Raw genomic sequence first — 27,667 nt, forward strand, 5'->3', positions numbered from 1 at the left:
CATCATCAAACCTAAACTACAACTAGGCCTGCTAAACTAGCTGGACCAACTCATGGGCTTTGAGCTGGGCTCTTGAATGAGTCAAATTTAGAGGTTTGACAATACCCGGGCGGGTCAAACCTGGTCCGGTCCACCCGTGCCCGGATATGCACGGGTACACAGGTTCGGGTATGAAAAGGGCCGGACCCGGTTTTTTGGGCAAAAATCCGAGTGAACCAGGACCAAATTGAACCGGTGCTTGCCCGGACCGGACTGTGAACCCATGCCCGTTGTGCCCGTGCCCGCACCCGTGTACCCTATACCCGTTGTACCCTCTTTTTTTTTTTAATTTCAAAAATTTTCAAAATTCCCCCCAAATTCAATTTTTTTTCATATTTCTTGTGACTGCACATGTGTATATATATGTATATCCAAGGCAATCTTCATGTATGATTACAAATAAATATTTTCCTTCAAATCTTAAGCTAAACTTCAAGCTTTATATTTATTCCATACATAAAAGTTATTATAATTAGTGTATAATTATATGAAGTTTAACATCAATTTCTTAATGCCAGCATGGAGTTAAAATAAAAAAATATATAATTTAGTGTCTAATTAATTTATTAATAAAAGTTGTCATTTTAGTTTAAACTTAACTAATATGAGTTTCTGATGGGTTTGATAATTTTAAAAAAATATTGAACAAAGATGATTTAATTAGAAGGTTAAATTTGATATTATGAATTTTAAAGAAAAACATATAAAAGTATTTTAAGAAGGTTAAATGTCTATATATATGTATATGTATATAGGGATAAGCTACCATACATTGCAATGCATAGGCATTTTTGTGCATTGGACTATAAATCATCGGATTCAAAGTCCAAATGACCGATCCAAACCGTTCATCTTTTTCTCCATATTAATATGTTCTTGGAGACCAAATTTTATATTTTTTGGAATTTTTTTACTACTTATTAAGCCACTTTGAAAATCGTTGATCCAACGGTGCCTTTTGATTTTACTATTACCGTTGGATCAGTGATTTTTAAAGTGGCTTAATAAATAGTAAAAAAATTCCAAAAAATGCTTATGCATTGCAATGTATGGTAGCCTTACTCTATGTATATATATGTATTATAATATATGTATATGTATATCAAATTTAATCTCTGCTGATAAATCAGCAAATCTGGACTGATACAGGGATCAAACTGCAAAAGTGATTACACCAGCATGTAGAGGATTCAAAAATTCACATAATTGACACAAATTTCAATTTATTTGGATTTTTCTACAGTTAGTTATGAATTTTTAAAGTTCAGCTTTCGAAAAAATTTAAACAGCCATAACTTTGGTTAGGAAAGTCGGATTTGCACGTATGACCACTTTTCGGAAAAGGGGGACGAGACGGATCTAATTTTGGGCATTGTCACATCCGAAGCATCAGAATTTAAAAAAAAAAGCCGTTTAGTGCCTCAAAAATTCAGTTTAAGTTTTCGTTCAACGATAGACATACAACAATCAGTATTTTCAAAGTGACTTAATAAATAGTAAAAAAAATCAGAAAAATATAAAATTTGGTCTCCAAGCACATTTCAATATAGAGATCACATCTAACGGTTCAGATCGAATTTTTGGATTTTAAAAACGAAAAAATGACTTATAAGCATATAGTCATATACTCTCATATGCTTATGTAAGTACAGTAGCCAACCTCTATATTATATATACATATACATATACGTATATTTGAATAATGTTGTAAATCTTTTTGCTGCATATAAAAATAATACTATTTGAGTATGTTAGAAATGTTATCACGTAAAATTGATTTTGTCACACCCCAAATTAGGAATTTTGGATTAAGGTGTGATCAACCTCGCCTCGTGCTTAATTAATCATTAAGCACGCAAGGCTAATCATAAATAATAAATCAAACAGCAGCGGAAGCAAAATAATATAAATATCAAGCATCAGTCACATAGCAAATAAATAAACATACACATACATAACATATAATTCGATCCATCTCAGATCCAAATAAACACCATCTATAGAAGGGGATACATGATCTATCGAACCCGTATATATAACACAGAAAATACGGGACTCGTAAACCTAATCAAAAGCCTAACCCTAACTAGGTCAAGTGGTGTGGCCCTCGGGGACAGCTCCTGACATTTCCTGCTGCGGACCGCCAGAACCTGTACCTAAAACCCACAAAACAACTTGTGGGTGAGCGACGAATCGCCCAGTATGTGACCCAGAATTATCCCCTCAAGGATCCTCTACGGTCAAAGCACTTTTATTTTATAAAATGAATACAATTAAAAATATGCACATGTGTGAACCTATATTAATATCTAATAGAACTTATAATACTTTTGAATGATGTCATGATGCGATTATTCTATTATGCCAACATGCGAAATAAACACAAAATAAAATCAAGGTGTAATATCAGATATAAATCAAATCGGAATCTAGTACTCATTGCACTGTGTGTCCAAATACAATAATAATAATAATAATAATATGGATAAAGCAAATCACCCCGTGCCGTGCCAATAGAATCAAAAGAATCGAATAATATAATCCAAGGACTGTGATCAGAGTGCAATGATACACGTTGCCTAGTGACATCGAGCATTGCTCCACAAGAACAGCACACTAGCCGATGGTTATACCTTTACCAAAAAGAATCTGAATAATATAATCCAAGGACTGTGATCAGAGTGCAATGATACACGTTGTCTAGTGACATCGAGCATTGCTCCACAAGAACAGCACACTAGCCGATGGTTATACCTTTACCAAAAAGAATCTGAATAATATAATCCAAGGACTGTGATCAGGGAACAATGATACACATTGCCTAATGACATCGCGCATTGCCCACAAGAACAGCACACTAGCCGATGGTTATATCAAAATCCGGTGTGTCATCTCGCCTAACGATTCATCACCCAAACATATCCAATAGGAGAAATCATACAATGCAAGTCGTAAAAAATTAATCTCTTCCCTCATGAGTAGGAAAGAACTCTACCGTCCGGCCAGACCAATAGGAATCAGGGGCTCGACTCGAGCTCGACCCCGTGCACCAAGGCTCGTCGAGTTTTTCAGGGTTTATGCAATTCTACATACAGTGCAGAAAGGATAAACATGCTCTAAAGTTTTAATACAACTACTTAAAATAAAGTGCGGATGTCAGGTCAGATGGATCGACTGGTAAGAGTACGCCCACGAAAAGAATAATTCAGATATCCCACACCTGAGGGGGCTGGAGTCTCTGTCGCTAAAAATCAGCGTGCTCCGCCTATGCTCCGATCTGCGGGTCAGTCGGATCGGCCCACGGGTCGGACGCGTACGGGGTTGACTGATCTGTGATCACGTAATTTAAACTAATTAAAATCTATGCTAATTTTATTCTAACCCTCATCCCAATTAATGTGCAAATCAAATTCTCAATTATTTCGATTTTATAAAATTACCGGTTCAGTCAGTCTGACTGATCCGATTAGGCATATATTAATTAGTTAATTTCATGTCATTGAGCTTAGAATTAATCTTAATTTCTTTATATGTTCGTCAGATATTGATCATTCACTTTGATCTAAATTAATCTAATTTAATCCTAAATTAATTTATATTTTTAATAATTTAATTTGAAGATATATTACTTGTAGAATTTCAATGTTATTCACAAATAAATAATTATTCGAGAGCTACGGTAAATTTCACGCGTTTTACTTAACTAATATATTTTAATTTCCTACTTGCTCGATTTATTTTAAACGGACTCTAGTTGATTTTCAATGGGTCGAAATTCAGTTTCGAAAGTTAATTTATAATTAAAATCCCTAAGGCAAATAATTTAATAAAATATATTAATTATATGATTATTGCGAAATTTATAATCCGTTTTAATATAGTTAAGCTATTTTATATTTTAGATGTATCATTCATTTTATAAAATTAAAAACGAACCCTTAATTAGTTTACGTGTTTCTAATTAATTTATTCCTAAGTCGCGCAGTTCATTATTTTTATAACTAATTTAATTTCTACGTTTAATTAGCCGTCTCGAATCTAAGTCCATAACAAATATTTTTCGTTGCTAATTAATCATTCTTTATTAATTAGCAACGAATTTTTGTACAAGTTCGAAAAATGTTTAAAATAATTATTTTAACTTTAAAACTTTTTATAAAACTTTTATTTTAGTTTAATGTGTTGGCTGTTTTAATTTATGTAAGTATCCGATTTTTATTCGATTCTTTATAAAATTTAAACTTTTAAAACCGCGTTTTCAAATCCGACAATTACGCATTTTGGCAAGCCAAATTCCGATTTTATTTCCAATGCCAAAGTCCATTTCAATTTCTTTTATATCTTAGGATTCTGCCCAATTATTAGCATATATATATCATGACATACTCAAATCCATTCAAGGCCCAATCCCTTTTAAAATATGCATACGGCCATAACTATTTATTATAAGGCCCATTTCTAAAACAACTTATTTCAAGCCTAATGGTAACTATTTTAATGCATAGGCCCAATTCATAATTCATATTCCTGGCCGGCCATAATATCAAACAAATTACCTCTTACATTTTAGTCCCTTTAAATGCATACAAATCACATAAGGTTATATATTTTACAATTCAGTCCCTCTATTTAATTTATTTACACCAACAAGGGTAATTAGCATAACCACCCCTCTATCTTATTAATTTATGAAAAGGCCCCTGTTAATTCAATGTTCTGGTAAACATACAAAACCATACTCGATATAATCTCAAGCACCCACAACACAACAATCAAGGAGGGTAATTAGCACCACATAGCTAACCAACAAAGGCATCAGAGAAAAAGGCAGTAGCAAAAGGGATCGGATAGAGGTCAACAAATAACAACATGGTAGCCAAACCATGCACATGATAGATGCAAAAATCCATGCGAGGCAGCACACACGAATCAGACAGAGGCAGAAACAAGGATGGAGAAAAGAGAGCACAACAAGTGCTGTACTAGTACCGGTACAGACTCGCCTCTCAACACGCAAAAAGGCACCATAGCCTCGATCAATTATCAACGAAACATTTCAATCGAGTCGCTCCCGGGAAAAACAACAACCCGGCAAGCATACAAGCAATCGTATAACAACTAGAAACAAGATGAATTAGACAATTACCCGTGAAAGCTTGATTACACAATAATTCAGCAGCTACGGCCGGTTCCGAGTTATTTCGACTTGCCTCTCGACCTTCCCAAAAACCCTCGAATCACAGCCAATAGGCAACAAGGCACCGAGTCACTCAAATATCACAGCAATTCTCAACGATGCGGGTAATTTCACTCAATCAGAGATAAACAGAAGAAAAGGAGGAAGGATTTAATTTCTCAACACATGAGAGTAAGATAGCAGCCAAGAAAAAGAAAAAAACGAGGAAGAGAGGGCCTTTTATAACCGTAGATAGGCAGGAGGAGGGTTCAATCACCCCCAGAGAGTGGTTAGATGACCCACGCGGAGAAGCCGCGAATTTCGTCGCCAAGGACAGTGAAGTCAAGGGAGGGCGTGGGTGTTCTGACATCGGACGGGACAGCGAGAGAGAGGGAAAACGGGCAAATCGAATTCCAAATCCTTCGCCCAGAAGGAAACGAGAGAGAGAGAGCACCTTGGCAGTGGGGGCCGCGATCAGTGAAGGAAGAGAGAGAGGGAGTTAGGGTTTCACGGGAGAGGAGGTAATGGCAGAAGGGAAAGAGAAAGGAGGGGTCGGGGGTCCCCTGTGGCAGAGAGAGAAGAAGGAAGAGAGGAGTCGAGGTGTATTAAAAGGATTTCATCAAGATTCGTGCTGGCTGTGATCCTATGGTTCAAACAATTTAGAACTTACATTAACTAATTTAATTTGCTTCATGGCTTGTTACGGTTAAAAAAATTTCGATTCGAACTCTTGTAAACTTCACGATTAATTCGCCCGAATAATTCGTACTTTTAAAATTTATTTACCAAACAAGATTTATAAATTTTATAATTTATGCATACAATTAATTCGTATAATTATACTTTAAATCTAGATTTTTATTTCTTCATTTAGTTTACACGAATCATTTTATTATCTTTTTCTTACATTCTACGAACTCATAACAGATTTTCAATTCATGAATTTTGCGAATAATTGCGATTAATTATAGTCCTATGTTTTATCCTAAATCTCAATTTATTTACATAATTTCATAAGTTATTTATATCACGAAATCTTTCAGTTTATATTTTAAATTGACAATATAATTTCTAAACAATCATTGGATTAATTAATAAATAAAAAATAAAAATAAAAATTATTTGAGTGAAAATTTTAGATTAGTGCAATTATTTAGGTTTTAAAATTTCGGGATATAACAGATTTACTGTTGGTAACTAGCAATATAGTGATAATGCAAATGCTGGTTCTAACAATATGATGAGACTTTTAATCTTTATGGTTATTTTTTAAATTATAAATTTCTAAACATTTCAATTAGTTTTTAAATTATTCATTTTAAAGAAGAATTACTAACAAAAAAAAAGTTATTTTACATAGCCGGTCCCAAGTCCGGAATAAAGGAGGAGGGTAACTTTTGTTTTTAAATCTATTATTTTAAAATAATTCATAATTATTTTTAAAGTAATTGATTTAAGAAATTTTTGATTTTGATTTTATTGTTTTAAAGTAATTGATTTAAGTAACATTATTTTAAAATAATTAGTAATTTTGATTTATAATTTATTATAACAAAAATTATTGATTTGAAATATGCAACCATGTCAAATGAATTTTGATATATAATTTATTGGTTTACAAAGAAAAGAAAAAATAGAAAAAATAACAGAAAAAATAACAGAAAAAAACAGAAAAAAAAACAGAAAAAAGGGAAGAAAAAGAAACCAGACCGGACCGGCCTACCCGTGAACCCAGACCACCCCGCCTCGAACCCGAGACGGGCACGGATTTGAAATGGGCAGTAGAGGGTTTTTGAAAAAAAAATCCGTGAACCCGTGCCTGTTCTACCCGTCGTCCGCCACGGGTTTTGCCCGGTCCACCCGGCCCGGCCCGTTTACAAACCACTAGTCAAATTGAGCTGAGCTCAATTCGAGTTAAGCCCAAACTCGGCTCCAACTCGAAATAAATCTCTGTTTCCCTTAGCGAGCGATCTGATTCGAGCAGAGCTATGAGTCGAACCATTCCTTCGCTTCTCCCTGTCAGTAGAACTCTCACTCCGTTGCTCTCCGTCGATCTCCAGTTTCGCTTCTCCCTGTACAAATTCGTATCAGATTTCCTACAACAGGTGGATGTTCGACGATCCTAATGGTCCACTTATTGTTAGACACGTGTCCACTATATCTACTCTCGTGGTGTCATCAGGATAGCTAGGTAGTACACTTTTTGGTTGGATATACAATGTAGTGGATTGTTGGTACTGTAACAACTTCCAATGTTTTCTCTCTGTACCAAACCAATACTTTTTTTTTTTTTTTTGAAATGCTTGGTAGAAGCTACCAAGTTTAAAAATTAGATGTATTTAGTACAACAAAATCCTAACAACTAGATAACAACAAAATAAAATAATTTCTACCCCTGTCAAAGGCACATCAATTGCTTATTGTAACCCTTCCTCTTATAGCACATCTCAACCATAACTCATTTTCCTCCCTGCAGCAATGCTAAATTCTTCAGAGGTAACCTATTCTTCTTAAAAATGAATTTATTTCTTTGCTTCCAAATGCCCCAAAGAACACCCATGAATCTTGTGGCCCATACCCTCTTCTCCTCATGTGTTGTCCGTTTGTAAAATTTCCAAGAGGCATCCCAAGTATTCTGAACTGTGTCCGATTGGAACAGTATACCCCCCATGCAGTCGCAAACCTGCCTTGCATGCCAGCATTCAAAGAAAAGGTGATAGAGGGTCTCTAGAGAGGATACCGAGCACATGGGACACTTCTTTTCTTTGCAATTAAAGTTTCGTGTAAGCATCATATCCCTTGTGAGAAGCCATGTATGCAAACAAAGATAAGCAAAAATCATGACCTTAGATGGTGCCAAACTCTGCCAAATGATTGTTTACCGCCATTTTATCTTCCGACATGATAAAATAGCCTTGTAGACTGATGCGGATGTGTACAAATCATCATGTTTCCAGCGCCACAGAAGAGAATCTTGCTGGTCATTGAAATCAGGGAACTCATCAACTGGTACAGGAATTATCAATGGCCACCTTGTCAGAATTTCCTTTAAAGACGCACCCTGTAATTGGGGCCTATTAATACCATCCTTTGGGGATCTGATCGGTACCCCCATTCCATGAATCGTACCAAAACGAAATAGACTGACCATCTCCAACCGAGTACTCGTTGCTGAATTGTACCAAACCAATACTCGTTGCTGAATCTCTCCATTTAGTTCTAATGGACACTCACCGAGCAAATACTGGGAGTCAGATGTTCGTACGAATTAATATATTGGTATTTATATATAGAATTGAACCCTCTAATAAAATAAATAACCTATAAATAATTATTATTTTTAAATAATTTTTTCTTAAAAAAATATTACCCACCAAAAAGACTACCAATTACAAGTATGATTATAATTCATTCCAACATAATCAACTAATGGAGATGAAGTCAACATGTTAACTGGAGAAAAATCTCAATCCCTCGCCAATCCCATGAACTACACTCCAACTCTACCAGTGTTTAACTCATTTTAATTCTATATAAGAACCGTTCGATTAGAATCTAGGTCTCTTCAATATTCGTTTCAAAACAGATCTGATGATCCGGATCTATTCTCAAAATTTAAGTTACTTTGGGTGAATTTGAGAATAATTCTATTAGGCGGTGAACTTAGAATAATATAATGTGAGAATATTTCTAAACGATAGTTCTATCAGGCCTACAAGCAGCCATGTATCACTGTATCAGCGGATCATTTTTTATTTTTCGAGTTCGAGCTGAGTCGAAGGCTTAAACTAACTGCTTGTTTTGTTACATGACCGAGCTGGGCTGAGCTGAGCTCATTAGCAAGCCTAACTACAACCTTCCCTATTTACCTTTGCTACTAGACCAACAAGCTAATTCTTTATTTCAAATTGTTCATAATCTTTAGGACCAGTGTTTTTTTGTTAATATAGTGTGTCATTTAAGATTAAATTATTGTCGTGTTGAGGAAAAAAATGAACACAATAAATACTCTTCGGAGAACTTCCAATCGGGTTATTTGGAAATAGGAATGTTAGGGCTTAAAATATATGAACATGCAAGCTAACTAAATCACTTTTACCGCTGATTCATTCCTCACCTTGCTAAAATGAATTTATTGGCACTCACTGCCCTCTTTGTCAAACAATTTAAGTCGAGTATTTTTGACAACTCCTTGACAAAAATCCTGTCAATCCATCTTCCAAGGAAGAAGATATTGACAGCGCTGTTTTAGCTTCACACAGCACACACAAAGACAATAGAATCAAATTAAAAAAAAATACAGACTTGTGTGATGCATGAAGCCAAAACAGCACTGTCGATATTATCTATCTTCCAAATACAAGAAACGCTCAGCAGTCAACCATTAAAGACGGCAATTTTTGGGCTAAACTGATGAAAATTAACAATAAACAAGATTGTTAACTAGAGCCCTACAAAATCAACATACAACAGAGCAAGTCCCAACAAAGCACATCACGACATGCCTGAAGCATGGTAGAGAAAAAGAAAATTAACAGCATCTCTCTAGTACAAGGCCATGTTGTGGGGGAAAAAAATATAAAAAGCTAATAATACTGGAAAATCATACACAAAGCTAATACTGATTCCCTCTACCACGCCCACCTGTTCTTCCCCTGCCACGAATATACCCTCTAGCACCAGGCCCACTCCCAGCTCTTCCCCACTTATACCCTACCTGTCCCCGCTCATACCCTACATGAATTATATTTTAATAAAGTATGATCAGCATACATTCATGTCTTGGAATAACTTCTAAATTCCCATTTAACTGTGGGCATCTCAAAGGCCCCTTGGATATAATAGTCATGGGAGATATAATCATTGTAACCTTTTGCATTTTCAGATTAGGAAGAAAAAAAATTCTTGCTTCTAATGTTTAACAGCAGTATACATGACATTTCTCATTTCTAGTTTCTCGTTTTGAATAGTATGCATATAAGGAAATAAAGGGTCCATACCTCCATAATTCTAGTAGCCTCTACCTCCACGGCCACCCCGACTCCTATTTGGGTTCCATCCACCATTTTCTAACAAAATAAAAGAAAAGGCAAGTGATATTATGTTAAAACAATATTTCAGTAAAAGTGTACAAACTCCAAGAGTAGATATAAATATCATAGATAAGATACCTTGGTTGGCATAACCCCCACCATAGCCTCCTTGGTTGGCATAACCACCACCATAGCCGCCTTGGTTATACCCGTATCCACCACCATACCCACCTTGATTACCGTACCCGCCACCCTGGTTGTCGTCCCGATTTCTATATCCACCACCTTGGTTGTTATCATACCCTCCACCATACCCGCCTCTACTTCCCCAACCCCTCCTTGTTCTCCCCCTTCCTCTGCCTCTTCCTCTTCCATAATCTGTAATGAAAATAAAATCCAAATAATGCAAAATCACAAGTTATATTAATAAACAATAATTATTTGGAATAATCTTAGAATAATCTTATCTCTAACCGTGTTTTGTACAGTACTCTGAATGCTCTCTAATATACCAGCTTCCTGTTAACTCTTGTAAATTTACTTTATATATATACTTCTCTTAAAGCCTATGTAATCAAACTTTTCAATATGGTACTGCATTTTACTTTTAGGCTTTTTTTCAGCATGATGAGCAAGTATAAGAGAACAGTAAGGCAATTAACGGTGCATTAATAAATCCCAACCTTGATTTTGTCGTGGTTGGTATTGTATCGGTTGATATTGCAGTTGTGGGTATCTTCTTGGCTGCCTTGAATGGTGCTCTACTTGAGCTGGAGCTTGATACCTACACAAGAAATACATTATGAGTTGAAAATTGGAAAACATGAAAAGAAGATATCTCCAGACTTGTACTCATGTGAAAGTAAAAAATACTCTCCTAAACAGTTCAAACCAGTGATAAATTACCAACACTATGCCAAATATCACATACCGCCTGCTAAAATCTGCACAACAGCTCCTATGCTAAAGCACAAGTGTCCTTGGCAATAATGAAATTGAGGACAAAATTGCTAACCCGGGGGAATTTTTGTCGACCTCGGCAGGTGATAAGGAGATAGAGATCATAGAAACATGACGTGTCATCTCCAAACTGCAATATAAAAACTCCAAACATTAAAAACATTGACCAGAAAAATATAGTACGAGGAAAAAGATTTAAAGAAGAAAAGACTTAACGGTACAAGGCCCTCTTCAATGGGTTCCCACACATCAGTTATACTGACAGAACTAATAGAGGTATCTTGGTGCAAACCAGGAATCCGTTTCTGTATTTGAAAAATATTAAAAAATTAATTAGATCCTTAATCGTTTGGGCAGTGCAATTCTTTTCAGAAGGGTACTGATCCATGGAAAATAGTAATCCCCGTAAAGGTTGAATAAACTTCAGATGTAATGCTTGCTAAAACAGAGTTTGCACCAGCTAGAAACCATTCGTTGTAATTTGTAAAACATAATGATAAAGATTATTGTACTGTTTTTAGGAGAAATCACAAGCCAACCTTTATGATCTCCACAATTGGGACAGTTTTGCTAATTGCTTGGCCCATTGCTTTAAACACAATCTCTTTAGCTCCTTTTTCCTGGTTGGCAAAAAAATAAAACAAAATGAGCTCAGCCTAACATTAAAATGTACCCCCTTGTTGGCAAGCAATGAAAATACAGAACAAAATAACTAACATATGATAAATATATGCATATGCATGCTTCTAAGCAAGACGAGGAATATAATTGACAGCAAGTAGAATTAGAGCATGAAAAAATTACAAATTTTCACTGCAACGTAGAAATTACTCAAAAGCTAAAGTGGACAGGTCAACTAGGTTCTGTAGTTTAATTTCCCATTCCTAAAATATAATATTAGGTTTCAGTAATTCTACATTACCAGAGTTTTTCTGAGGTTTTGCATTGCTAAATTGGTAAAATGATACTGGTACTAATTACTATCAGAACACTTATTGTCGACCAAATCATCTAGATACCAAATTGTGAGAACTAAAAAAGAGTATCGGGACGCATTAAACCTGCAAAAGACTAGTACCATAGTTGAGGTAATTCCTGATGGGGCCCTGAGCGGTGATTCGGATCTCATTTTCGTTTATGGCTGATTCGGGTCGGGGTTTCTCCACCCTCTGATACCGGTCCATGGGAATTGGACAAGATCGGGGATCACTTGTCCAGAATGAGCGAGAGTGAAGTAGAGATGGAAGACAATGTTGAGGCTCTAGGGTTTGGTTGGTTGAGGACGACAGGTCCAAGAGGAAGGAGGCGCTAAAACCCTAGATAAAGCTAAACCCCTTCCACGAGTAAATTTAGGTAGACTCGGTTTTTCCATGATGAATCTGGTCCGGCAATGAGATTATACATAAAAAAAAAGAAAAAAAAAGGAAGCGTCTAATTGTCCACAGCTTGTTGTCCGCAATTTATTTACAGAAAAATTGACATTTGATCTTCGCAAATACTGTAAAACTATTCCTTCATACATTATATTTACACAATATATCACATAAAATATGTCAGTTTATAAAATATCAATCATTTAGTATTCAAAGTGGTCCCAAGATTGTTAGAAACAAAATGCAACTTGCACAACAGAACAAAAAAATATACTTTCAAAGGGACCACTTGCTGTACTTTCAAAAATTATAGTTATAGGAAGTTATTGGCAGTTAGTGTTGGTTATTGGCAGTTATTTCGACAAAATTAAATTTTCAAAATATTTTTTTTCTTTATTTAATGAACACACAAATAAATCATCAAAATAATGAATACTGTAAAATTGACCACTTTAACTATAAAAATAAAATGTACAAACTATAAAATTGCAGTCATGCAAAATTCACAGATGAAAACAATAAAATATAATATTGAAAAATATCAATTTTTAATACTGTAAAAATCTCAAGTTAAATTGTAAAAACTATAAATTTTTAACAATGTAAAATTAGCAGATGAAAACGATTAAATAAAATTTAAAAAGTATAAATTTTCAATACTGTAAAATTGTCAACTTAAACTGTGAAAACAAAATGTAAAAACTATAAAATTTCAATGATGTAAAATAAGCAGATGAAAACGATAAAACAAAATGTAAAAAATACAAAATTTCAATACTATAAAACTGTCAACTTAAACTACAAAAACAAAACATACAACCTACAAAAAATCAATACTGTAAAATTGTTATATCTAAACTATAAATCAATTGCATGTATACAACGTCCAAAATATTCAAAATAAAAACACAAAAAATAAAAACAACAATAGCTCAATACTGTAAACTGACACATCTTAACTACAGATATGACAATTCCAAACTGTAATACACGATTGCTCAACAAAACATATCAGTTCAATAGCATCTGTTCAACACAGCCATAAAATTACAACAAGATGCATATTGTAAAATTACAAGGTGAATACTGTAAAATAACCCGGTTATGCTCCTGATCACCTCTCTCAAATCGTCTCTTTTTATCTCAGTGGTTAGAGCAGCGGCTGGACCGACAGTTGTTGCGAATTCCAACGGTTACGAGGAAGAAGATCACGATCTCCTTACCGCTCCTTAGATGGTGCTACATCAGCGCCTGGTCGACCTTCCCAACTAGGATCACCTTAAAAAGGCCCGAACCTATTCCCCCTTTGAGCTCCGGCAAATACTGTATATATATTAGATTGATCTTGTAAAATATTGTATAGATCTTATAAACCTATATATTAGATAGATACTGCAAATTTCTCTATGTTCATAATTCTCAAATGATAATTGGGGATCAGACGCTAGTAACACAATTCTCAAATCAAACGCTAGCAGAATAAATCATGCATCAGTAATTTTATATATAATAGTTGAAATTATGAAACTTGAGGTTTAGTGTTATCAAAATTGAAAACATGTATCAGCTCGATTCGCATCTCTTGATCATCCAGAAAATTAATACATATCATTCAAGAAATAAGTTATAAAAAGCAAATCAATGCATAGTCAAATAATAGATCTGATTACTATCTACTTTCAGCAACTGTAACAAGGTAGATATAACTATTGCATATAACATTTCAGTCTACTCATGAAACAACACTGTTATAGTATTATATATACTCCTTTTACATAATGTTCATTCGATCTAGATAAAAATCTACCCCACTATCAATTTAATTTGAGAAAACAAACACATAGTATGATAACATGATGCATAACGAAAACACAAAAGGAATAAGAAATACAAAAATTAAACAAATAGAAACTCATATGAATCTCCACTCTCATTGCATTTGCACGTGACGTGAAAATCCAAATTGAAATGATCAAAATAGAAAAAACAAATAGATCAATCAAATTACACTTAAACTCCGTCACAACTCGGATTGATTGCAAATACTGACAAAAATGAGTAGAGGACATTTACTTTATTTTATAAAAATTAAGTAAGAAAATTTTGACTAATCTAAGAAAATAATGTGCAATATTTCTTACCAAAGCTTGAAACGACGCATGCACTGTTCGTAGCAAGCTGAAATCAAACCAGCACTTGATTGAAGCAAATATTTTCATCTATTCACTACTTTTGTTAACCCGATTTGATCAATTGAGAGAAGAGTTTCTTCTTTCAAATGAAATTACGTGACCTTGATCGGAGGGAGTAGATAGAAGGAACAACAAGAGAAGAGAGAACGATGGCACAGAGACAAATAGATCTATTTTGTCGAACCATCGTGGAGTAAGCGCGCAACCTGACGGGGCGGAGGTGGTCTCGTCTGCCAATGGGTGGTGGTCGATCTCAATGTAGATGTGAGATCTAACGATGACGATCTGATTGGGCAGAGATGGCTTGACCGGAGCGTTGGTGTGGATCTCGTGTGTACGGCGGTCAGAGCGTGAGGGAGATGGGGGGCAGCAGTGGTCACCTTGATCTCCTCCGCTATCTGAGAGAGAGACCGATCAGATTTATTTTTGTAGATTGATTCATTGAACAAGAGAGCGATCAGTTTTGTAGATTTTTTTTTAAACAGAAAGTTAGTTTGGAGAACCGTTAAAAGTTGTTTGGAAGGCAAACTGAATAACTTGGGATAAGGTTTGTGGACAAACTGTAGACAGAACAGTGTGAACGAAAACCTTTTTAAAAAAAAAACAAATGCAATTTTTATTTTGTTGGAATAAGGGGTTGTGCTAATTACTTAATTTGAGTATGTATTTTTTTTTCAAATGCCACTTAAGAAAATTTAATCATAGCTCTTAACTAATAGACGAATTCAATCATTATCTGTGCTGGATTAATTATTTTGTTAAAAACATGGACTGATACTTAGATTTTTCTTAATAGATAATATTTTCTGTAATATATCATTATAAAGAAATAAGATAAAAATGTTACTAATTTATCGGATATGAATATACAAGTGAAAATTATTCTCTCAACCTACTACATAGCTTCAAATTCGATTATTGCATGTCAATACAAGTTTTAATAATTCATCCGATCAAATCAAGTAAAAATATTTTTCTTGGAGAATTCTATTCATTATTCATTTACATTTTGATACAGAGAATGTTAGTGTACTAGTGATTGAGGTTTTATTAAAAGTGAACAAACAAACAATATTAAAATTTGTTTTGCTTTCACGGTGTTACTATGCATACAAAACTGCTCGTAGGTTTTTATTCAACAATATAAAGTGTATGTTCACACATGCAGAAAAAAGAGAGTACACATTAGCAATATATGAGTTAACTAAAAGTTTTTTGTCATGCTCATATAATTAATTGATTAGCTGACTAGTAGACATGTAGTTTTATTTTCGTATAATATAGATGTATTGCAGATAAGTAGTGAAAGATCTTAAACATGTATAGATATTTGAAGATGAGATTAGACAACACTGCTTAGATTGACTGACCGCGTTTGAGGAGCATGTGACACCTGGATCCGAAGTTAGCATGAGCCAGGAAACAACACCTCTGTTTACATTGTTGGAAATTTGGAATCCGTTTCATACGTACTTGTAGTAGTGTTTACATTGATCGAGCCCCATGTTCACACTAGCATGATGATGCTAAAAGCTGTGATCTTGCCAAAGTTGAAAATGGCAATTGGCAATTGGCAACATCTAACCCGCTGGTCAGAGGAACCATCATCAGAGATACAATCATCCGAAAAATAAGAATATCGCAGTGAAAGAAAGAAAATCATATAAAAGAAAAAGAAAACAAAGGAGCAAAGAAGAAATAATTAATACAGTGAGAGAGAATAGAGACGAGAATAAAAGAGGTACGAGAAGAAAAGGCGTTTGAGGGAGGAGAAAGCTGAAAGCACCAATATAATTACAAACATTATCCAAACAAAATTATTTATGTCTTTATCTTTATTTGTCTATATTAAATTATTAATATATTATAAATTTTAGTATTTTTATTGAGGATGGTGTCTTTGTTTTTAGACATGTAAAAGAGTGACATTTTTACTTTGATCTGATTGATGTGGATAATTTTTAAGTATTAATTTTTTAACTCATTGATTCAGATAATAATAAAGTTTAAAAATAATAATCATTTATTTGTACATAAAAAAATTGTACATTAAAAAATAATATATATCTATTTTGACATATAAATTTAAAAAAATTTGTTATTAAAAAAATTAAATAGTAGAAGTAGGATGAATACAACAAAAGATATACATATTTACATCTTTCTCATTATATTAGATATATATATCGTTGTTCTTTATTTATTTTATTTTGTTTATTATACATTGTCCTTGACAATAAAAGTAGGATACAGATCAAACTAATCCGTATCAACAAAACTCAAGTTACAATCAAAATAAGTTCTCAAAGAATAGGGATATGAAATATTTTTCACTCGGACCTTATGTGTTGACAATCTAGTATCAACTTTGTCCTGCAACCTGCTCATCTAGGGGTGAAAACGGAGCCGGATTATCCGGCGGATATCTGCTTCGTATCCGCATATAAGATTATCGGAAATCCGACAGATATCCGCTTCGGATAATTCCCGAATACGGATTCGGATAATTATCGGAAATCCATAGAAGATCCGGATTCGGAGTCCTAAACGGAGCGGATATCCGGATTATCCGAATTCGGATAGTTTGACCGGACCCATATAAAAGAGGAATTAATATTTGATATAGGTGGGATTTGAACTCATGTCATTCCATCTCAAGGCCTTTGGACTAAGCTTCAAATCACTATACCACAACATCTTTTGTTACCATTCATTTATTTGATATATATATTATATGAATAGATTATCTCCTATATCTTATAAGTTTATTAATATTTATATTTAATATTTTAATTAATATTTGTATCTTAGAAGTTCATATATCTTAATTATCCGACCGTTATTCGTTTTATATCTGTATTCGAATCCGTATCCGTGGACTATCCGTTCCGTATCCGTATCCGTTTAAGGCGGATTTGATTTTGAATTTTGATATCCGTTTACTATCCGTATTCGTATCCGCTTATTATCCGACGGATGCAGATATAATATCAGCATTATCCGCTCCGTTTTCACCTTATGCTCGTCCTATGATATTGCCATTCAATTGTATTCTTCACCAAGCAATCAGATATTTGGAGAAGATCTATAGAATAAAAAAAAATCTAAAAATCTTTGTAGAGAATAATTCTTGCTTGTATATGTTTCTTGTTTTTTTTTTATTAATCTTTTCTAATTTTTGGGGCATAGTAAATAAGTAATATGTTTTAAGATTTAGATAAATTAAACATAAACAAAATTCTAGTCCATACAAAGGATCTGTGAGACTCTGACTTCATTGCAATCATGTATTTAGAGTTGAGACTTTTCATCTTGCATCATGTCGTCTTTTCTCCATGGTCACATTTATTGTTTGGGGTCTAAATTTTTATTATATATAAACAATTAAAATTGTGGTCATTGAATCTCTCTCAAGGAGGAAATATCTCCATATTTACTTTTTTATATAATTAAAAAGATTGTCAATCTATTTTTTTTCCATCAGATAATAATCTATGCCAACCATAACTTTTTACATGATAAAGAAAAAAAATCTAACGCTTTTCCTATAAAAATATCATATTACAAGAGATAATTGACATTGATTGAGGTTAAAATGTTCTATTTAGTGCTGTAATCATGTCTTACATTTTTATTTTTTGGTTCTTAAAATTAAAATAATTGATCTATATAGGTCAACAAGATCTTATATGGACAATCTAAAAACAATAATTCTGTACTTATTTGAAAAATAGTAAAAATTTAAAAAATAATATAAAATTCGGTCTCTAAATACATTTTAATATGAAAATCATACTGAGCAGTTCGATCGACTGTTTGAATTTTGAAAACATAGATAAAAATACAAAATATAATTATGATACAAAAATAATGATACATTACCTACCTAAAAAAGAATCAGCGAAACATCTTGCATTGCTTCAAGTCTAATAATGTGATGTGTCATTCAATATATTATAATACTGTGATGTGTGAGGTAATGAATTTAAAATATGAATGAGAGAAATTATTTATTGTAATAACATAGATATTGAATAGTTAGATAGTTTGACCTCCAGTTTTTATTTAATCTTTTTTTTTCAATAAAAATGTATAATATACAAGACTCTCTATTTTTTTTGGTTGTGTCGCAACCCAGCTAGAGAAATATTGAACTTAAATTCTATTGACTAAAATACAGAATACACTACAAAATAAAAAAAATATATTGTTTATAGATTTTGAAAAATATAACAATTAATATCCAACTGTAATTTTAAAATTTTGTAGAAGACATACATGCTCGCAAAATTTGTCTACTAAAAATAATTTTGAGTCCTCTGAAAAGTCCAAAGCCGTAATTTACTTGAATTCTTTATGACCATAGATACAAATTAAGTTTCAAATTTATATTTATTAGAATTAACTAATTAGTTTGAACCCAATTAGTTATTTAAAAATAATTTGTTATTTTCTTGTCCCCGCTCGAATTTTCTGGATCCGCCATGGCTGGTTTATGTTTTTTTTTTTTTAATTATTAATAGTAATTATTATTTTTTAAATATACAAGTTAGAAGCTTCTTCGTTACAATGATTAATCATAAATTAAAAATGTGGTAACTCACACTATCAGAGATCCATTACAAAACTGAATAAATCCGACCGAGTCCACCCGTTACTGATATACGGGCTCGGTTAATGAAAGATCTAGATTCGTCGTTTTTGACACATCGCTAAATCGATGAATTGAAGTCTCTTCTCTCTCTCCCTCCCTCCCTCCCTCTCCAGTCTCAGCAATGGCTTCCTTCTCGGACAGTTCTCTTCTTTTCCTCTCTATTCTGTTCTTAATCTCCTTCGCCCTCCCCAGATCCGACGCCAAGTTTACACGTGCGGTGTTCAACCCCACGCGAGTGACCCAGCTCTCATGGAATCCTCGCGCTTTTCTCTACAAGGGATTCCTCTCTGATGATGAGTGCGATCACCTCATTACCCTGGTTAGTGAAATTTGAATTCCGGTTATATTCATTCTACCTGCGTAATAGGTCGAGGTCAGGTGTTAATTTCTTTTTGTTTTGTTAAACTATCGATCAAAGGCGAAGGATAAGCTGGAGAAATCAATGGTCGCCGATAATGAATCGGGGAAGAGTGTTGCAAGTGAGGTCAGAACCAGCTCTGGAATGTTCTTAGAGAAGCATCAGGTAATGAAATCAATTAAACATAATTTTGGATAACTCAAATTGTTTATTGGGATTTTGGGGGAGTATGCCATTTAGCTGTAGTACCATTGTATGCTCACTCTATTGTAAAAGTTCAAAAATATAATTATAGTAGTTGAACTATGAATCATATGTAAAATAAAGTGCTTTAAGTTGATCTAGTTATCTCATATGGGAATTGTGTTTCAATTTTATAATGTGTGAGCTGTTTCCATACTTTCCTGAAAATAATTACATAAACTTTGCTTTCCTTTGGATAAATCTTTCTTTGGCAATCACAAAAACTTCAAGCTCCTAGTCCTAGTTATTTTTCTTTGTAAATTCCAGTTGTGGCAGAAGTGGTCCATGACATGTTAGGTGATATATTAGAACCAATGGGCCACACTCGGCCATAATTACTGTTAGCTTACCATTATCATCACATGGTAGTACCAACTTTTACCATTTGGTATGAATTTTGGAATGGTTCTGGTGATGAAGTAATTTTGCGATAGTTACTTTGCATTGTTTATTAAGTTAATGGAATACAAGTTGCATTTATTTCTTCACGCTCACTTGAACCAATCTGTTTTACTTCTAAAAGTTTAAATCTAGACTTCAGTAGCTACAGGCAGCTTAGTCTTAATTATATTTAAGGTATTGATCATGGTATCATAGCATGAGAGGGTGAATTTTTTAGTAATTTGCAATTCTTGAACTTCTCTTCAAGTTGTAACTCATCATAATTTTTCTTTTTATTTCTAAGGATGATGTCGTGGCTGCAATAGAGCAAAGGATATCAACCTGGACTTTCATACCAGAAGGTAAAACCCTCTTTTTTGATCTGCCTTAGATCTGTTAGTGATATCCTTATCTTATGTTTTTTTTACGTTTTTCAGAGAATGGGGAGTCAATTCAAATATTGCATTATGAGAATGGCGAAAAGTATGAACCACATTTTGATTATTTTCACGACAAGAATAATCAGGCACTTGGTGGCCATAGAATTGCGACTGTACTAATGTACCTGTCTAATATCGAGAAAGGTGGAGAGACCATTTTTCCTAATTCTGAGGTTTGTTTGCTTCCTTCTTCCCTCTTGGAAAGTTTCCTAACATGTAACCTGAAAGGTTGAGAGTATATTGGGTCATTTATAAGTTGTCCATTGGGTTGTCTAGTAAGTTTTCAACCATTGGAAATTGAGTGAGGCTATGGTACTATGCATATCGCATATTGGTCCATACTATGGATCAATATCTCCATTTTCAAAGTCCAAACAATCGATCTGAACCATTCGCTATGAACTCCATATGAAAATGTACTTGAAATAGGGGTATCAACGGGTACGATACGGGTCGGGTGGAGATATTTTCATATCCGTACCTGTTATGATAACAAAAAAATATCTTTACCCTTACCCGTTTTTTCGAATACAGTACGGGTTGGGTAAACGGATAAAAAAGTGTCATTAACATTTTGATTTGTGCTTTCGATAAAATATTTTTCAAAATAAGAAAAAAAATAATGAATACAACTAATTTTTATTATGAAAATTTAATAAAATACAAAATTTTATTGTATCATGTATCACTTCATACAAATATATATCTATATATATAATTTTTTTTTAAAATCATCTTATACGAAAACGGGTAATATAACGAAAAAAAATCATTACCCTTACCCGTACCCGATTAGCTAACAGAAAAAAAAAATTACCCTTACCCGTGTTTTCGGATATGATACGGGTTGGGTAAACGGGTGCCATTGACACCCCTAACTTGAAACCATATTTTACATTTTTTAGAATTTTTTTACTATATTTTTAGACAGGTAGAAAATCACAGTTTTTTAATATCTTTAGATCAAGTGATTTTCTACTTGTCTAAAAAAAGTAGTAAGAAAATTTTAAAAAATGTAAAATTTAGTCCGCAAGTACATTTTCATATGGAAATAATGTGGAATGATTCAAATCAACTATTTAAACTTAAAAAAATGAAAATATTGATCCTTAGTGTGGATCAATCCCGTGCTATGCATGGTACCATGGCCTCACCATTGAAAGTTATTTATTTTAACGTCCTTTCCTGACTTCAAACAATATATATGAGTAAAGTGAGCCCCTTGAAAGACCATGTGAATAACTTTAACTTCCTTCCCTGGGCTTCTTTGACATATAACAACTTTCTTGAACAAATATCAATTCCTTTTTATTTATATTCAGGTGACACTTCGTGGTGACTGAAATTACTTTGCATAATTTTTTTTTAGGGAAAACTTTCCCAGCCAAAGGATGACACGTGGTCTGATTGTGCGAAAAATGGTTATTCAGGTACTTGTGTTAATATTATGCAACTATTAGTAAGCACTGGTGATCATAAGTTACATAAAGAACTTCAAAATAAAATGGTGGCCAAGTAATGCCCTGAAAAGACAAAACAATTGCCAAAAAGAGAAAACCAAAACCACATTAAACTTGAAATGAAGGGGTCAGTATTTGTAACAACTATCTTTATAAACTGGATGCACAGTGAAACCCAGAAAGGGTGACGCCCTCCTATTCTTCAGTCTACACCCTGACGCAACCACAGATGAAAGCAGTTTACATGGGAGCTGTCCTGTTGTAAAGGGAGAAAAATGGTCCGCCACAAAATGGATCCACGTCAGGTCCTTTGACCGGGTCATGCCGCAACAGTCAGCTGATGGGTGTGAGGACCAGAATGAACAGTGCGCACAGTGGGCTGCAGTCGGAGAGTGTGCAAAGAACCCAAATTATATGGTTGGGAATAAAAAATCTCCAGGTTTTTGCAAGAAAAGTTGTGGTGCTTGCTCTCAGTAGTGATGTGGGGTGTCATTGCATACATGTAGATAAGATTGAGAGGTTCTTTGTGGTTTTAGTTCAGTCTGAAGACTTTCTAAGTAGAGAGGTTTGTGTTACTTGTGCAGTGTACTCTTTTATTTTTCCTTTTGGGGCTGATAGATAGACCTGAAATTGCACGAGGTTTTGACTTGTGGTCTTGGTAATTAAATCTGGGCACTTTGCATATGAGTAGATGCTAATGTGTAATATCAGCGGATCAAATTAATAACAAGTCCATATTTACTCTCAAAAGTTACAATGGTTATGACTTAGGAGGCATGATTTTCCTTTCGGTCAATGCCCTCAAGGACCAACACCTGTGTATGATACAAAAGTTTTCTCATTCTGAATCCAAATAACCCAAACTAGTAAAGAAAATTCTGAAATATGTTACAGTTTTCACATCTTTGCAACACTTGTACCGGCATGTCTAGAAATTTTAGCAACCCATGATTTTTCTCTTTGCAACCTTGGGCTTAGAAGCCACAGCCCCGTCATTCCCTGCAAGAGCTCTGTACTTGTCTGTCCTTGTTAAGGTGGTGCACTCATAAGATAAGGTGGAGGCAATAATTCTTTGAATGTAGTTTGCCACTTCATGGCTCGACTTGCCACCAGTGCATGTCAACTTTGCTGGTAACTTGTTCAAGTAGGTGACCTCATAAATGGGGCTCGGGTTCATGAAGAAGTAAAATGGGTCCATTCCTTTCCATCCTGTTGCAGTTGTACCATGGAACATAGTCATGTGGTTCTCCATCGCCACTGGTACAATCTGATCAGTGAGCTCCGCAAACAACGAGGAAAATCTTGTTTTAACAAACAAGAAAAGAATTATTAATATTTGTGAAGGTCTAATATTACCCCCTAATTAACCCTGATGAAGGAACCAGTGTTTCTTTCAAATAGCTCCATTACTTTTTTTTTTCCTCTGTTTTTCGTATTTCAAATAGCTACATTGTTTGCTTATTGTCCCATGTTATAAATTTAGTTGAGCGGATATTTGTATGAGCTCAAAATTAATATAGTATGATTAGGGCATGTACTTTTGCAAACATACCTCAACAAAAATGGTTCGCGGCATGTAGTCCCTTCGGGGCAGATCACGAGATCCCCCTCTCTAAGCAACTCCTTGATCATAACTGCATCTTTCGACCGGTCACGTGTCAACCTAACAGTCTTGATTGGTGACAGGAACTCCGACAAACAAGACAATGAATAGGTGACAGCAGCTATAGGCCGTCCCAATGCCACAGACAAGAATATCGGATCAAGCAATGTACGATGAGAGCAGACAAAGAGAACACCAGATTGATTTGCTGACTGTTGAGCTGGCGGTGGCGGTGTCCCCTTGACAATTACACGTACTCCAAGGGCCCAGAAGGCATTACGAACCCATGGCATGGGAAGAAGTGAACCGGCAGCTATACGCAAACATGCCAAGATAAAACCAAATGGAATCCAGAGGACGATGAACAGGGCAGTTAGTGGCGTCGGCTGTTGGACCAGTCGACTGTCATGGAAAACTATTGGTTTTGGAAGCCGGTGCCTATTTAGGGGTTTCACATTCTTCTGCGAGACTACATACGCTTCCTGTAAATAACATGAAGTTAACTCAAACCGAATTTAAGTTTTTTATCAAGTAATTAAGTAATCTCATTCAAATTTAATTTTGTGGGACACAAGTCCAATTATTTTCCTATGGATCAGTGGTTGCACCAATAAATTAATTGTATACTATTATCGTTAGAGAGAATTAAGAATATAATGAATGTTGATTGTGCTGACAAGTCACTCTTACAAAGGCGACAAGAACAGTTTGAGGTCCACAAGCCAAGGTAACTAACTGTAGCCAAGTAACACTACTATAGTAAATTCTTGGATATTTATGCTTTATTGCATTTTTTTGAAGGTATTCCACCCCCTCCCCCCAGATTACCTTAAGCGTTTAGTTATCCTACTAAAGTAATCACCAAATAATTCAGCTTCTTTTAGCTTTGTAACAAACACACAAACTGAAACACCTACCTATATTTCGTGTCTCTTACAAATTATAATGGTGCTCACACTATTTGTATTTTCTCTGTAAATGCCATATTCTTAAAGTGATAGCGGTAATTTTGTGATGGAGTATTTAACCAAGGCTTTATACTTCATCCTCCAATTAATTTACAACTTCAACACTCCTCCGAATTTCCATCTATTTTAATATATGTTTAAAAATAAATAAAATAGAAATATCTAGATTCTACTGACTACTGATCAGTAATCAGTTGGGTAAATTACAAATCGTCCTTTAAGTATCAGTTGTTTTAGTTTTGTTCTTTAAAGTTTCAAAAGGTATTATTTGGTCAATTTATTTTTTAAGTTTCTTATATAGCAATATTTTCAGAAGGTACTGTGGTGTTTAAAGCGCCAGATTGATCATCCATCTTTGCGTTATTAAAGCATTGTAAATAATAGGGTAAATTTCGCTGGAGGTCACTAAACTTTGTTATTTGTCACGAATTGGTCACTCAAGTTTGATTTGTCTCTTTTAAATCACTAAACTTTGTTATTTGTCCCTATCAAGTCCCTCTATACTTTTCCCTCTATACTTTGTCCCTATCAGTCTATCACTACGACATTACATATTAATTAAATTGGTACTAGCACCCATCTTATGTCATTATAAATCCACTAAAAATAATATTTGCATTTATGTCATGATCATGAGACATTAATTTACATCTATTTTTATCTATGAAAAAGATATAACCATTTCAATACAAATCAATAATAATTACGAGATCTAGGACTTAATTTGGAAATAAAGAGACCAAAATGCAAATTTGTGTTAAAAATATTGTTTCTTAATATATAGCGTAACCGTGAACCTGTCTGTATTCTAATGACTCTTAGGTACACTGGCTGATATATTAGGAAATGGCAGCTGGATGTCATAATCTGATGGAAATCGAACGGTTCAGAGCACATAAAAATAACCAATGGCGAAAGTTTGATCCTTGCCATTGACAAACTGCGCTACACACTATTAAAATTTCTTAATGAATCTTTCATATGCAAATTAAGAGAGTTTTGTAAGGTTGATTCACCATTTTGACATTTATTGATTATATACGGACTTACGCTCCTTCTAACGCATGATATATTAACGAAAATTTTGACGAGTGCAACCCTCTAGTCTCTATATATTAAGATCTATCTTAAATAAATAAAAATAAAAACTTTTTAATCAAAGGTAATATGGATATTTTTTTTCCCTATTTTTTGACCGGATGGCTAAGAATAACTATTGTCATAGACTCATAGGAGACCAGCGATATGGGGATTCATATATACTTTGAAAATCTTCATTGTCTAGCTCCCAATCCCATATCAACAATAATTAACAAGAAACACAAATTAATATAGGTAGAACACAAGAAGGCAAACCTGACACAGCTTCATAAACGGATAATCTGTTTCCATGCTACCCAACCCGATCTCCGGCATCTTTTCCCCGAACGCTTTCCTCAGTGCATCTGCCTTGTTATCTTCAACAAGCACTCCTGGCCTAGAAACAAGTCCAGTGGCCCGATCCCGCCACATACAAATTTCCGTACCTATGACATTGTCAACCCCCAAGTACTCCTTTAGGAAGGGCTCCGCCATGATTCTAGGCTTCCTTGTGATAACACAACGTCGGCCAAAGGCTGAGAATACACGCCATGTCTCTGGGTGGATATCTGTGGCGTAGAATTTTGGTAGCACAGCTCGTGCCACGGACTCCACTTCAGTTACTCGCATGCCGACAACCGTAGCAAATATGAGCACCTTTTTAAAGTTTTGTAGATGAAGTACACATTAATTATAATTTCCTTGAAAATAAAATTACCTTCATATATAATTACTCGTACAAAATAAGATAAAAAGGTTATATGGATTCTTTTTAATTATGTTATATTGGAAGAATAAAATGCACCTCCTTTTTTCCTTCACTCAACATCCAGAAAATCTTATAAGATGATAGACATAAAAATCTACAATATAATTAATTCGAATATCTTCTTGCCAATATTGGATCCAGCTTTTGGATTAATTAGTTACAATACCGAAAGGAGAAGCACAGCACGTATGGAACAAACCTCTCCATTAGATTAAGCAGATGTTTACCATATAGAAAACTTTTATTGATGAAGTGCAGGAACAATCAGAACTCTGTTTCGTGATGGAAAAAATATACCAGAAAAATGATTAATGGCATGTAATGACCTACTCGGATACCAGCAGCCTCAGAGACGAAACAGTACAGTAGGCCTGCTATAGGAGATAGAAGAAGCAGGAAGAGGAGACGAAGGACACCACCGGCTTCAAATGCCAGCAGTGCAAAGTACGGAAATAAGCTACGGTCACGGAGCAGCGTCCCGTCCATGTCAGCAATCACCGTCTGGTTTTCTCGACCATTTGACGAGCATTTCTCGATGGTAGGAAAGGGATCGTAGTAAACTATTTGACCCATATTTTCTTAGGTTCTAATTACTAGTTCCGAGTGTGCTTGGTGGAGGTGTGTGTATATATAAGCAAAGTATAGGATATCAGTGGAAGAATAATTAAAATTAAAGGTAGGTCGGTAAAAAGTAGAAGATTAAAACAGAAGAGGGGATGCACATAATTTATGGAATTAGTTGTGTAATATGGTTGACGGGGTTTCTTGATTAAATTTGGTTTCAAAGATCCTTGGGTAACTAACCCAAAGAAGCATAAAAGGGTTTTGTTGATTAATTTGATATTAGATTATTCAAGTTTTCTTTGACACAATTCAGATATATATATGCATGCTTCCCATAACGGTTTAGTTAAAATCAATGCATCATGCATGTACTG

At 34.4% G+C, this 27,667-nt stretch overlaps 3 protein-coding genes and 1 long non-coding RNA gene across 6 annotated transcripts; 1 reads left to right on the forward strand and 3 right to left on the reverse strand.

The window, feature by feature from the left end:
• Positions 1–1,925: 1,925 nt before the first annotated feature.
• On the reverse strand, positions 1,926–5,446 carry LOC144559704 (uncharacterized). The gene is made up of 3 exons (XR_013513210.1): positions 5,186–5,446; positions 3,260–3,369; positions 1,926–2,195 (listed from the first exon to the last, which is right to left on the reverse strand). It is a non-coding gene; the product is annotated as an uncharacterized LOC144559704 (long non-coding RNA).
• Positions 5,447–9,630: 4,184 nt separating this feature from the next.
• Positions 9,631–12,547, reverse strand: LOC144559796 (uncharacterized). 2 transcript variants are annotated; one of them, XM_078308917.1, is made up of 8 exons: positions 12,270–12,547; positions 11,748–11,828; positions 11,425–11,513; positions 11,264–11,338; positions 10,932–11,032; positions 10,387–10,626; positions 10,216–10,284; positions 9,631–9,949 (listed from the first exon to the last, which is right to left on the reverse strand). In XM_078308917.1, exons 1-7 carry the CDS (start codon positions 12,390–12,392, stop codon positions 10,226–10,228), a joined length of 768 nt encoding a protein of 255 aa, XP_078165043.1. In that variant the 5' UTR covers positions 12,393–12,547; the 3' UTR covers positions 9,631–9,949; positions 10,216–10,225. The 2 variants fall into 2 exon arrangements, with proteins under 2 accessions (XP_078165043.1, XP_078165044.1); XM_078308918.1 differs by having other exon boundaries at positions 9,854–9,928; positions 12,270–12,517.
• Positions 12,548–19,450: 6,903 nt separating this feature from the next.
• LOC144559826 (putative prolyl 4-hydroxylase 7) lies at positions 19,451–23,059 on the forward strand. The gene is made up of 6 exons (XM_078308962.1): positions 19,451–19,746; positions 19,846–19,950; positions 20,714–20,771; positions 20,847–21,022; positions 22,219–22,279; positions 22,479–23,059. Exons 1-6 carry the CDS (start codon positions 19,549–19,551, stop codon positions 22,784–22,786), a joined length of 906 nt encoding a protein of 301 aa, XP_078165088.1. The 5' UTR covers positions 19,451–19,548; the 3' UTR covers positions 22,787–23,059.
• Positions 23,024–27,428, reverse strand: LOC144559825 (glycerol-3-phosphate acyltransferase RAM2-like). Of its 2 annotated transcripts, XM_078308961.1 has the most exons (5): positions 27,060–27,428; positions 26,237–26,617; positions 24,107–24,394; positions 23,862–23,998; positions 23,024–23,610 (listed from the first exon to the last, which is right to left on the reverse strand). In XM_078308961.1, exons 1-5 carry the CDS (start codon positions 27,300–27,302, stop codon positions 23,247–23,249), a joined length of 1,413 nt encoding a protein of 470 aa, XP_078165087.1. In that variant the 5' UTR covers positions 27,303–27,428; the 3' UTR covers positions 23,024–23,246. The 2 variants fall into 2 exon arrangements, with proteins under 2 accessions (XP_078165087.1, XP_078165086.1); XM_078308960.1 differs by having other exon boundaries at positions 23,862–24,394.
• Between the last annotated feature and the right edge of the window lie 239 nt (positions 27,429–27,667).

Source organism: Carex rostrata, chromosome 9 (genome assembly GCF_964058835.1).
Source record: "Carex rostrata chromosome 9, lpCarRost1.2, whole genome shotgun sequence".
In the NCBI taxonomy this organism is placed as follows: Eukaryota; Viridiplantae; Streptophyta; class Magnoliopsida; order Poales; family Cyperaceae; genus Carex; species Carex rostrata.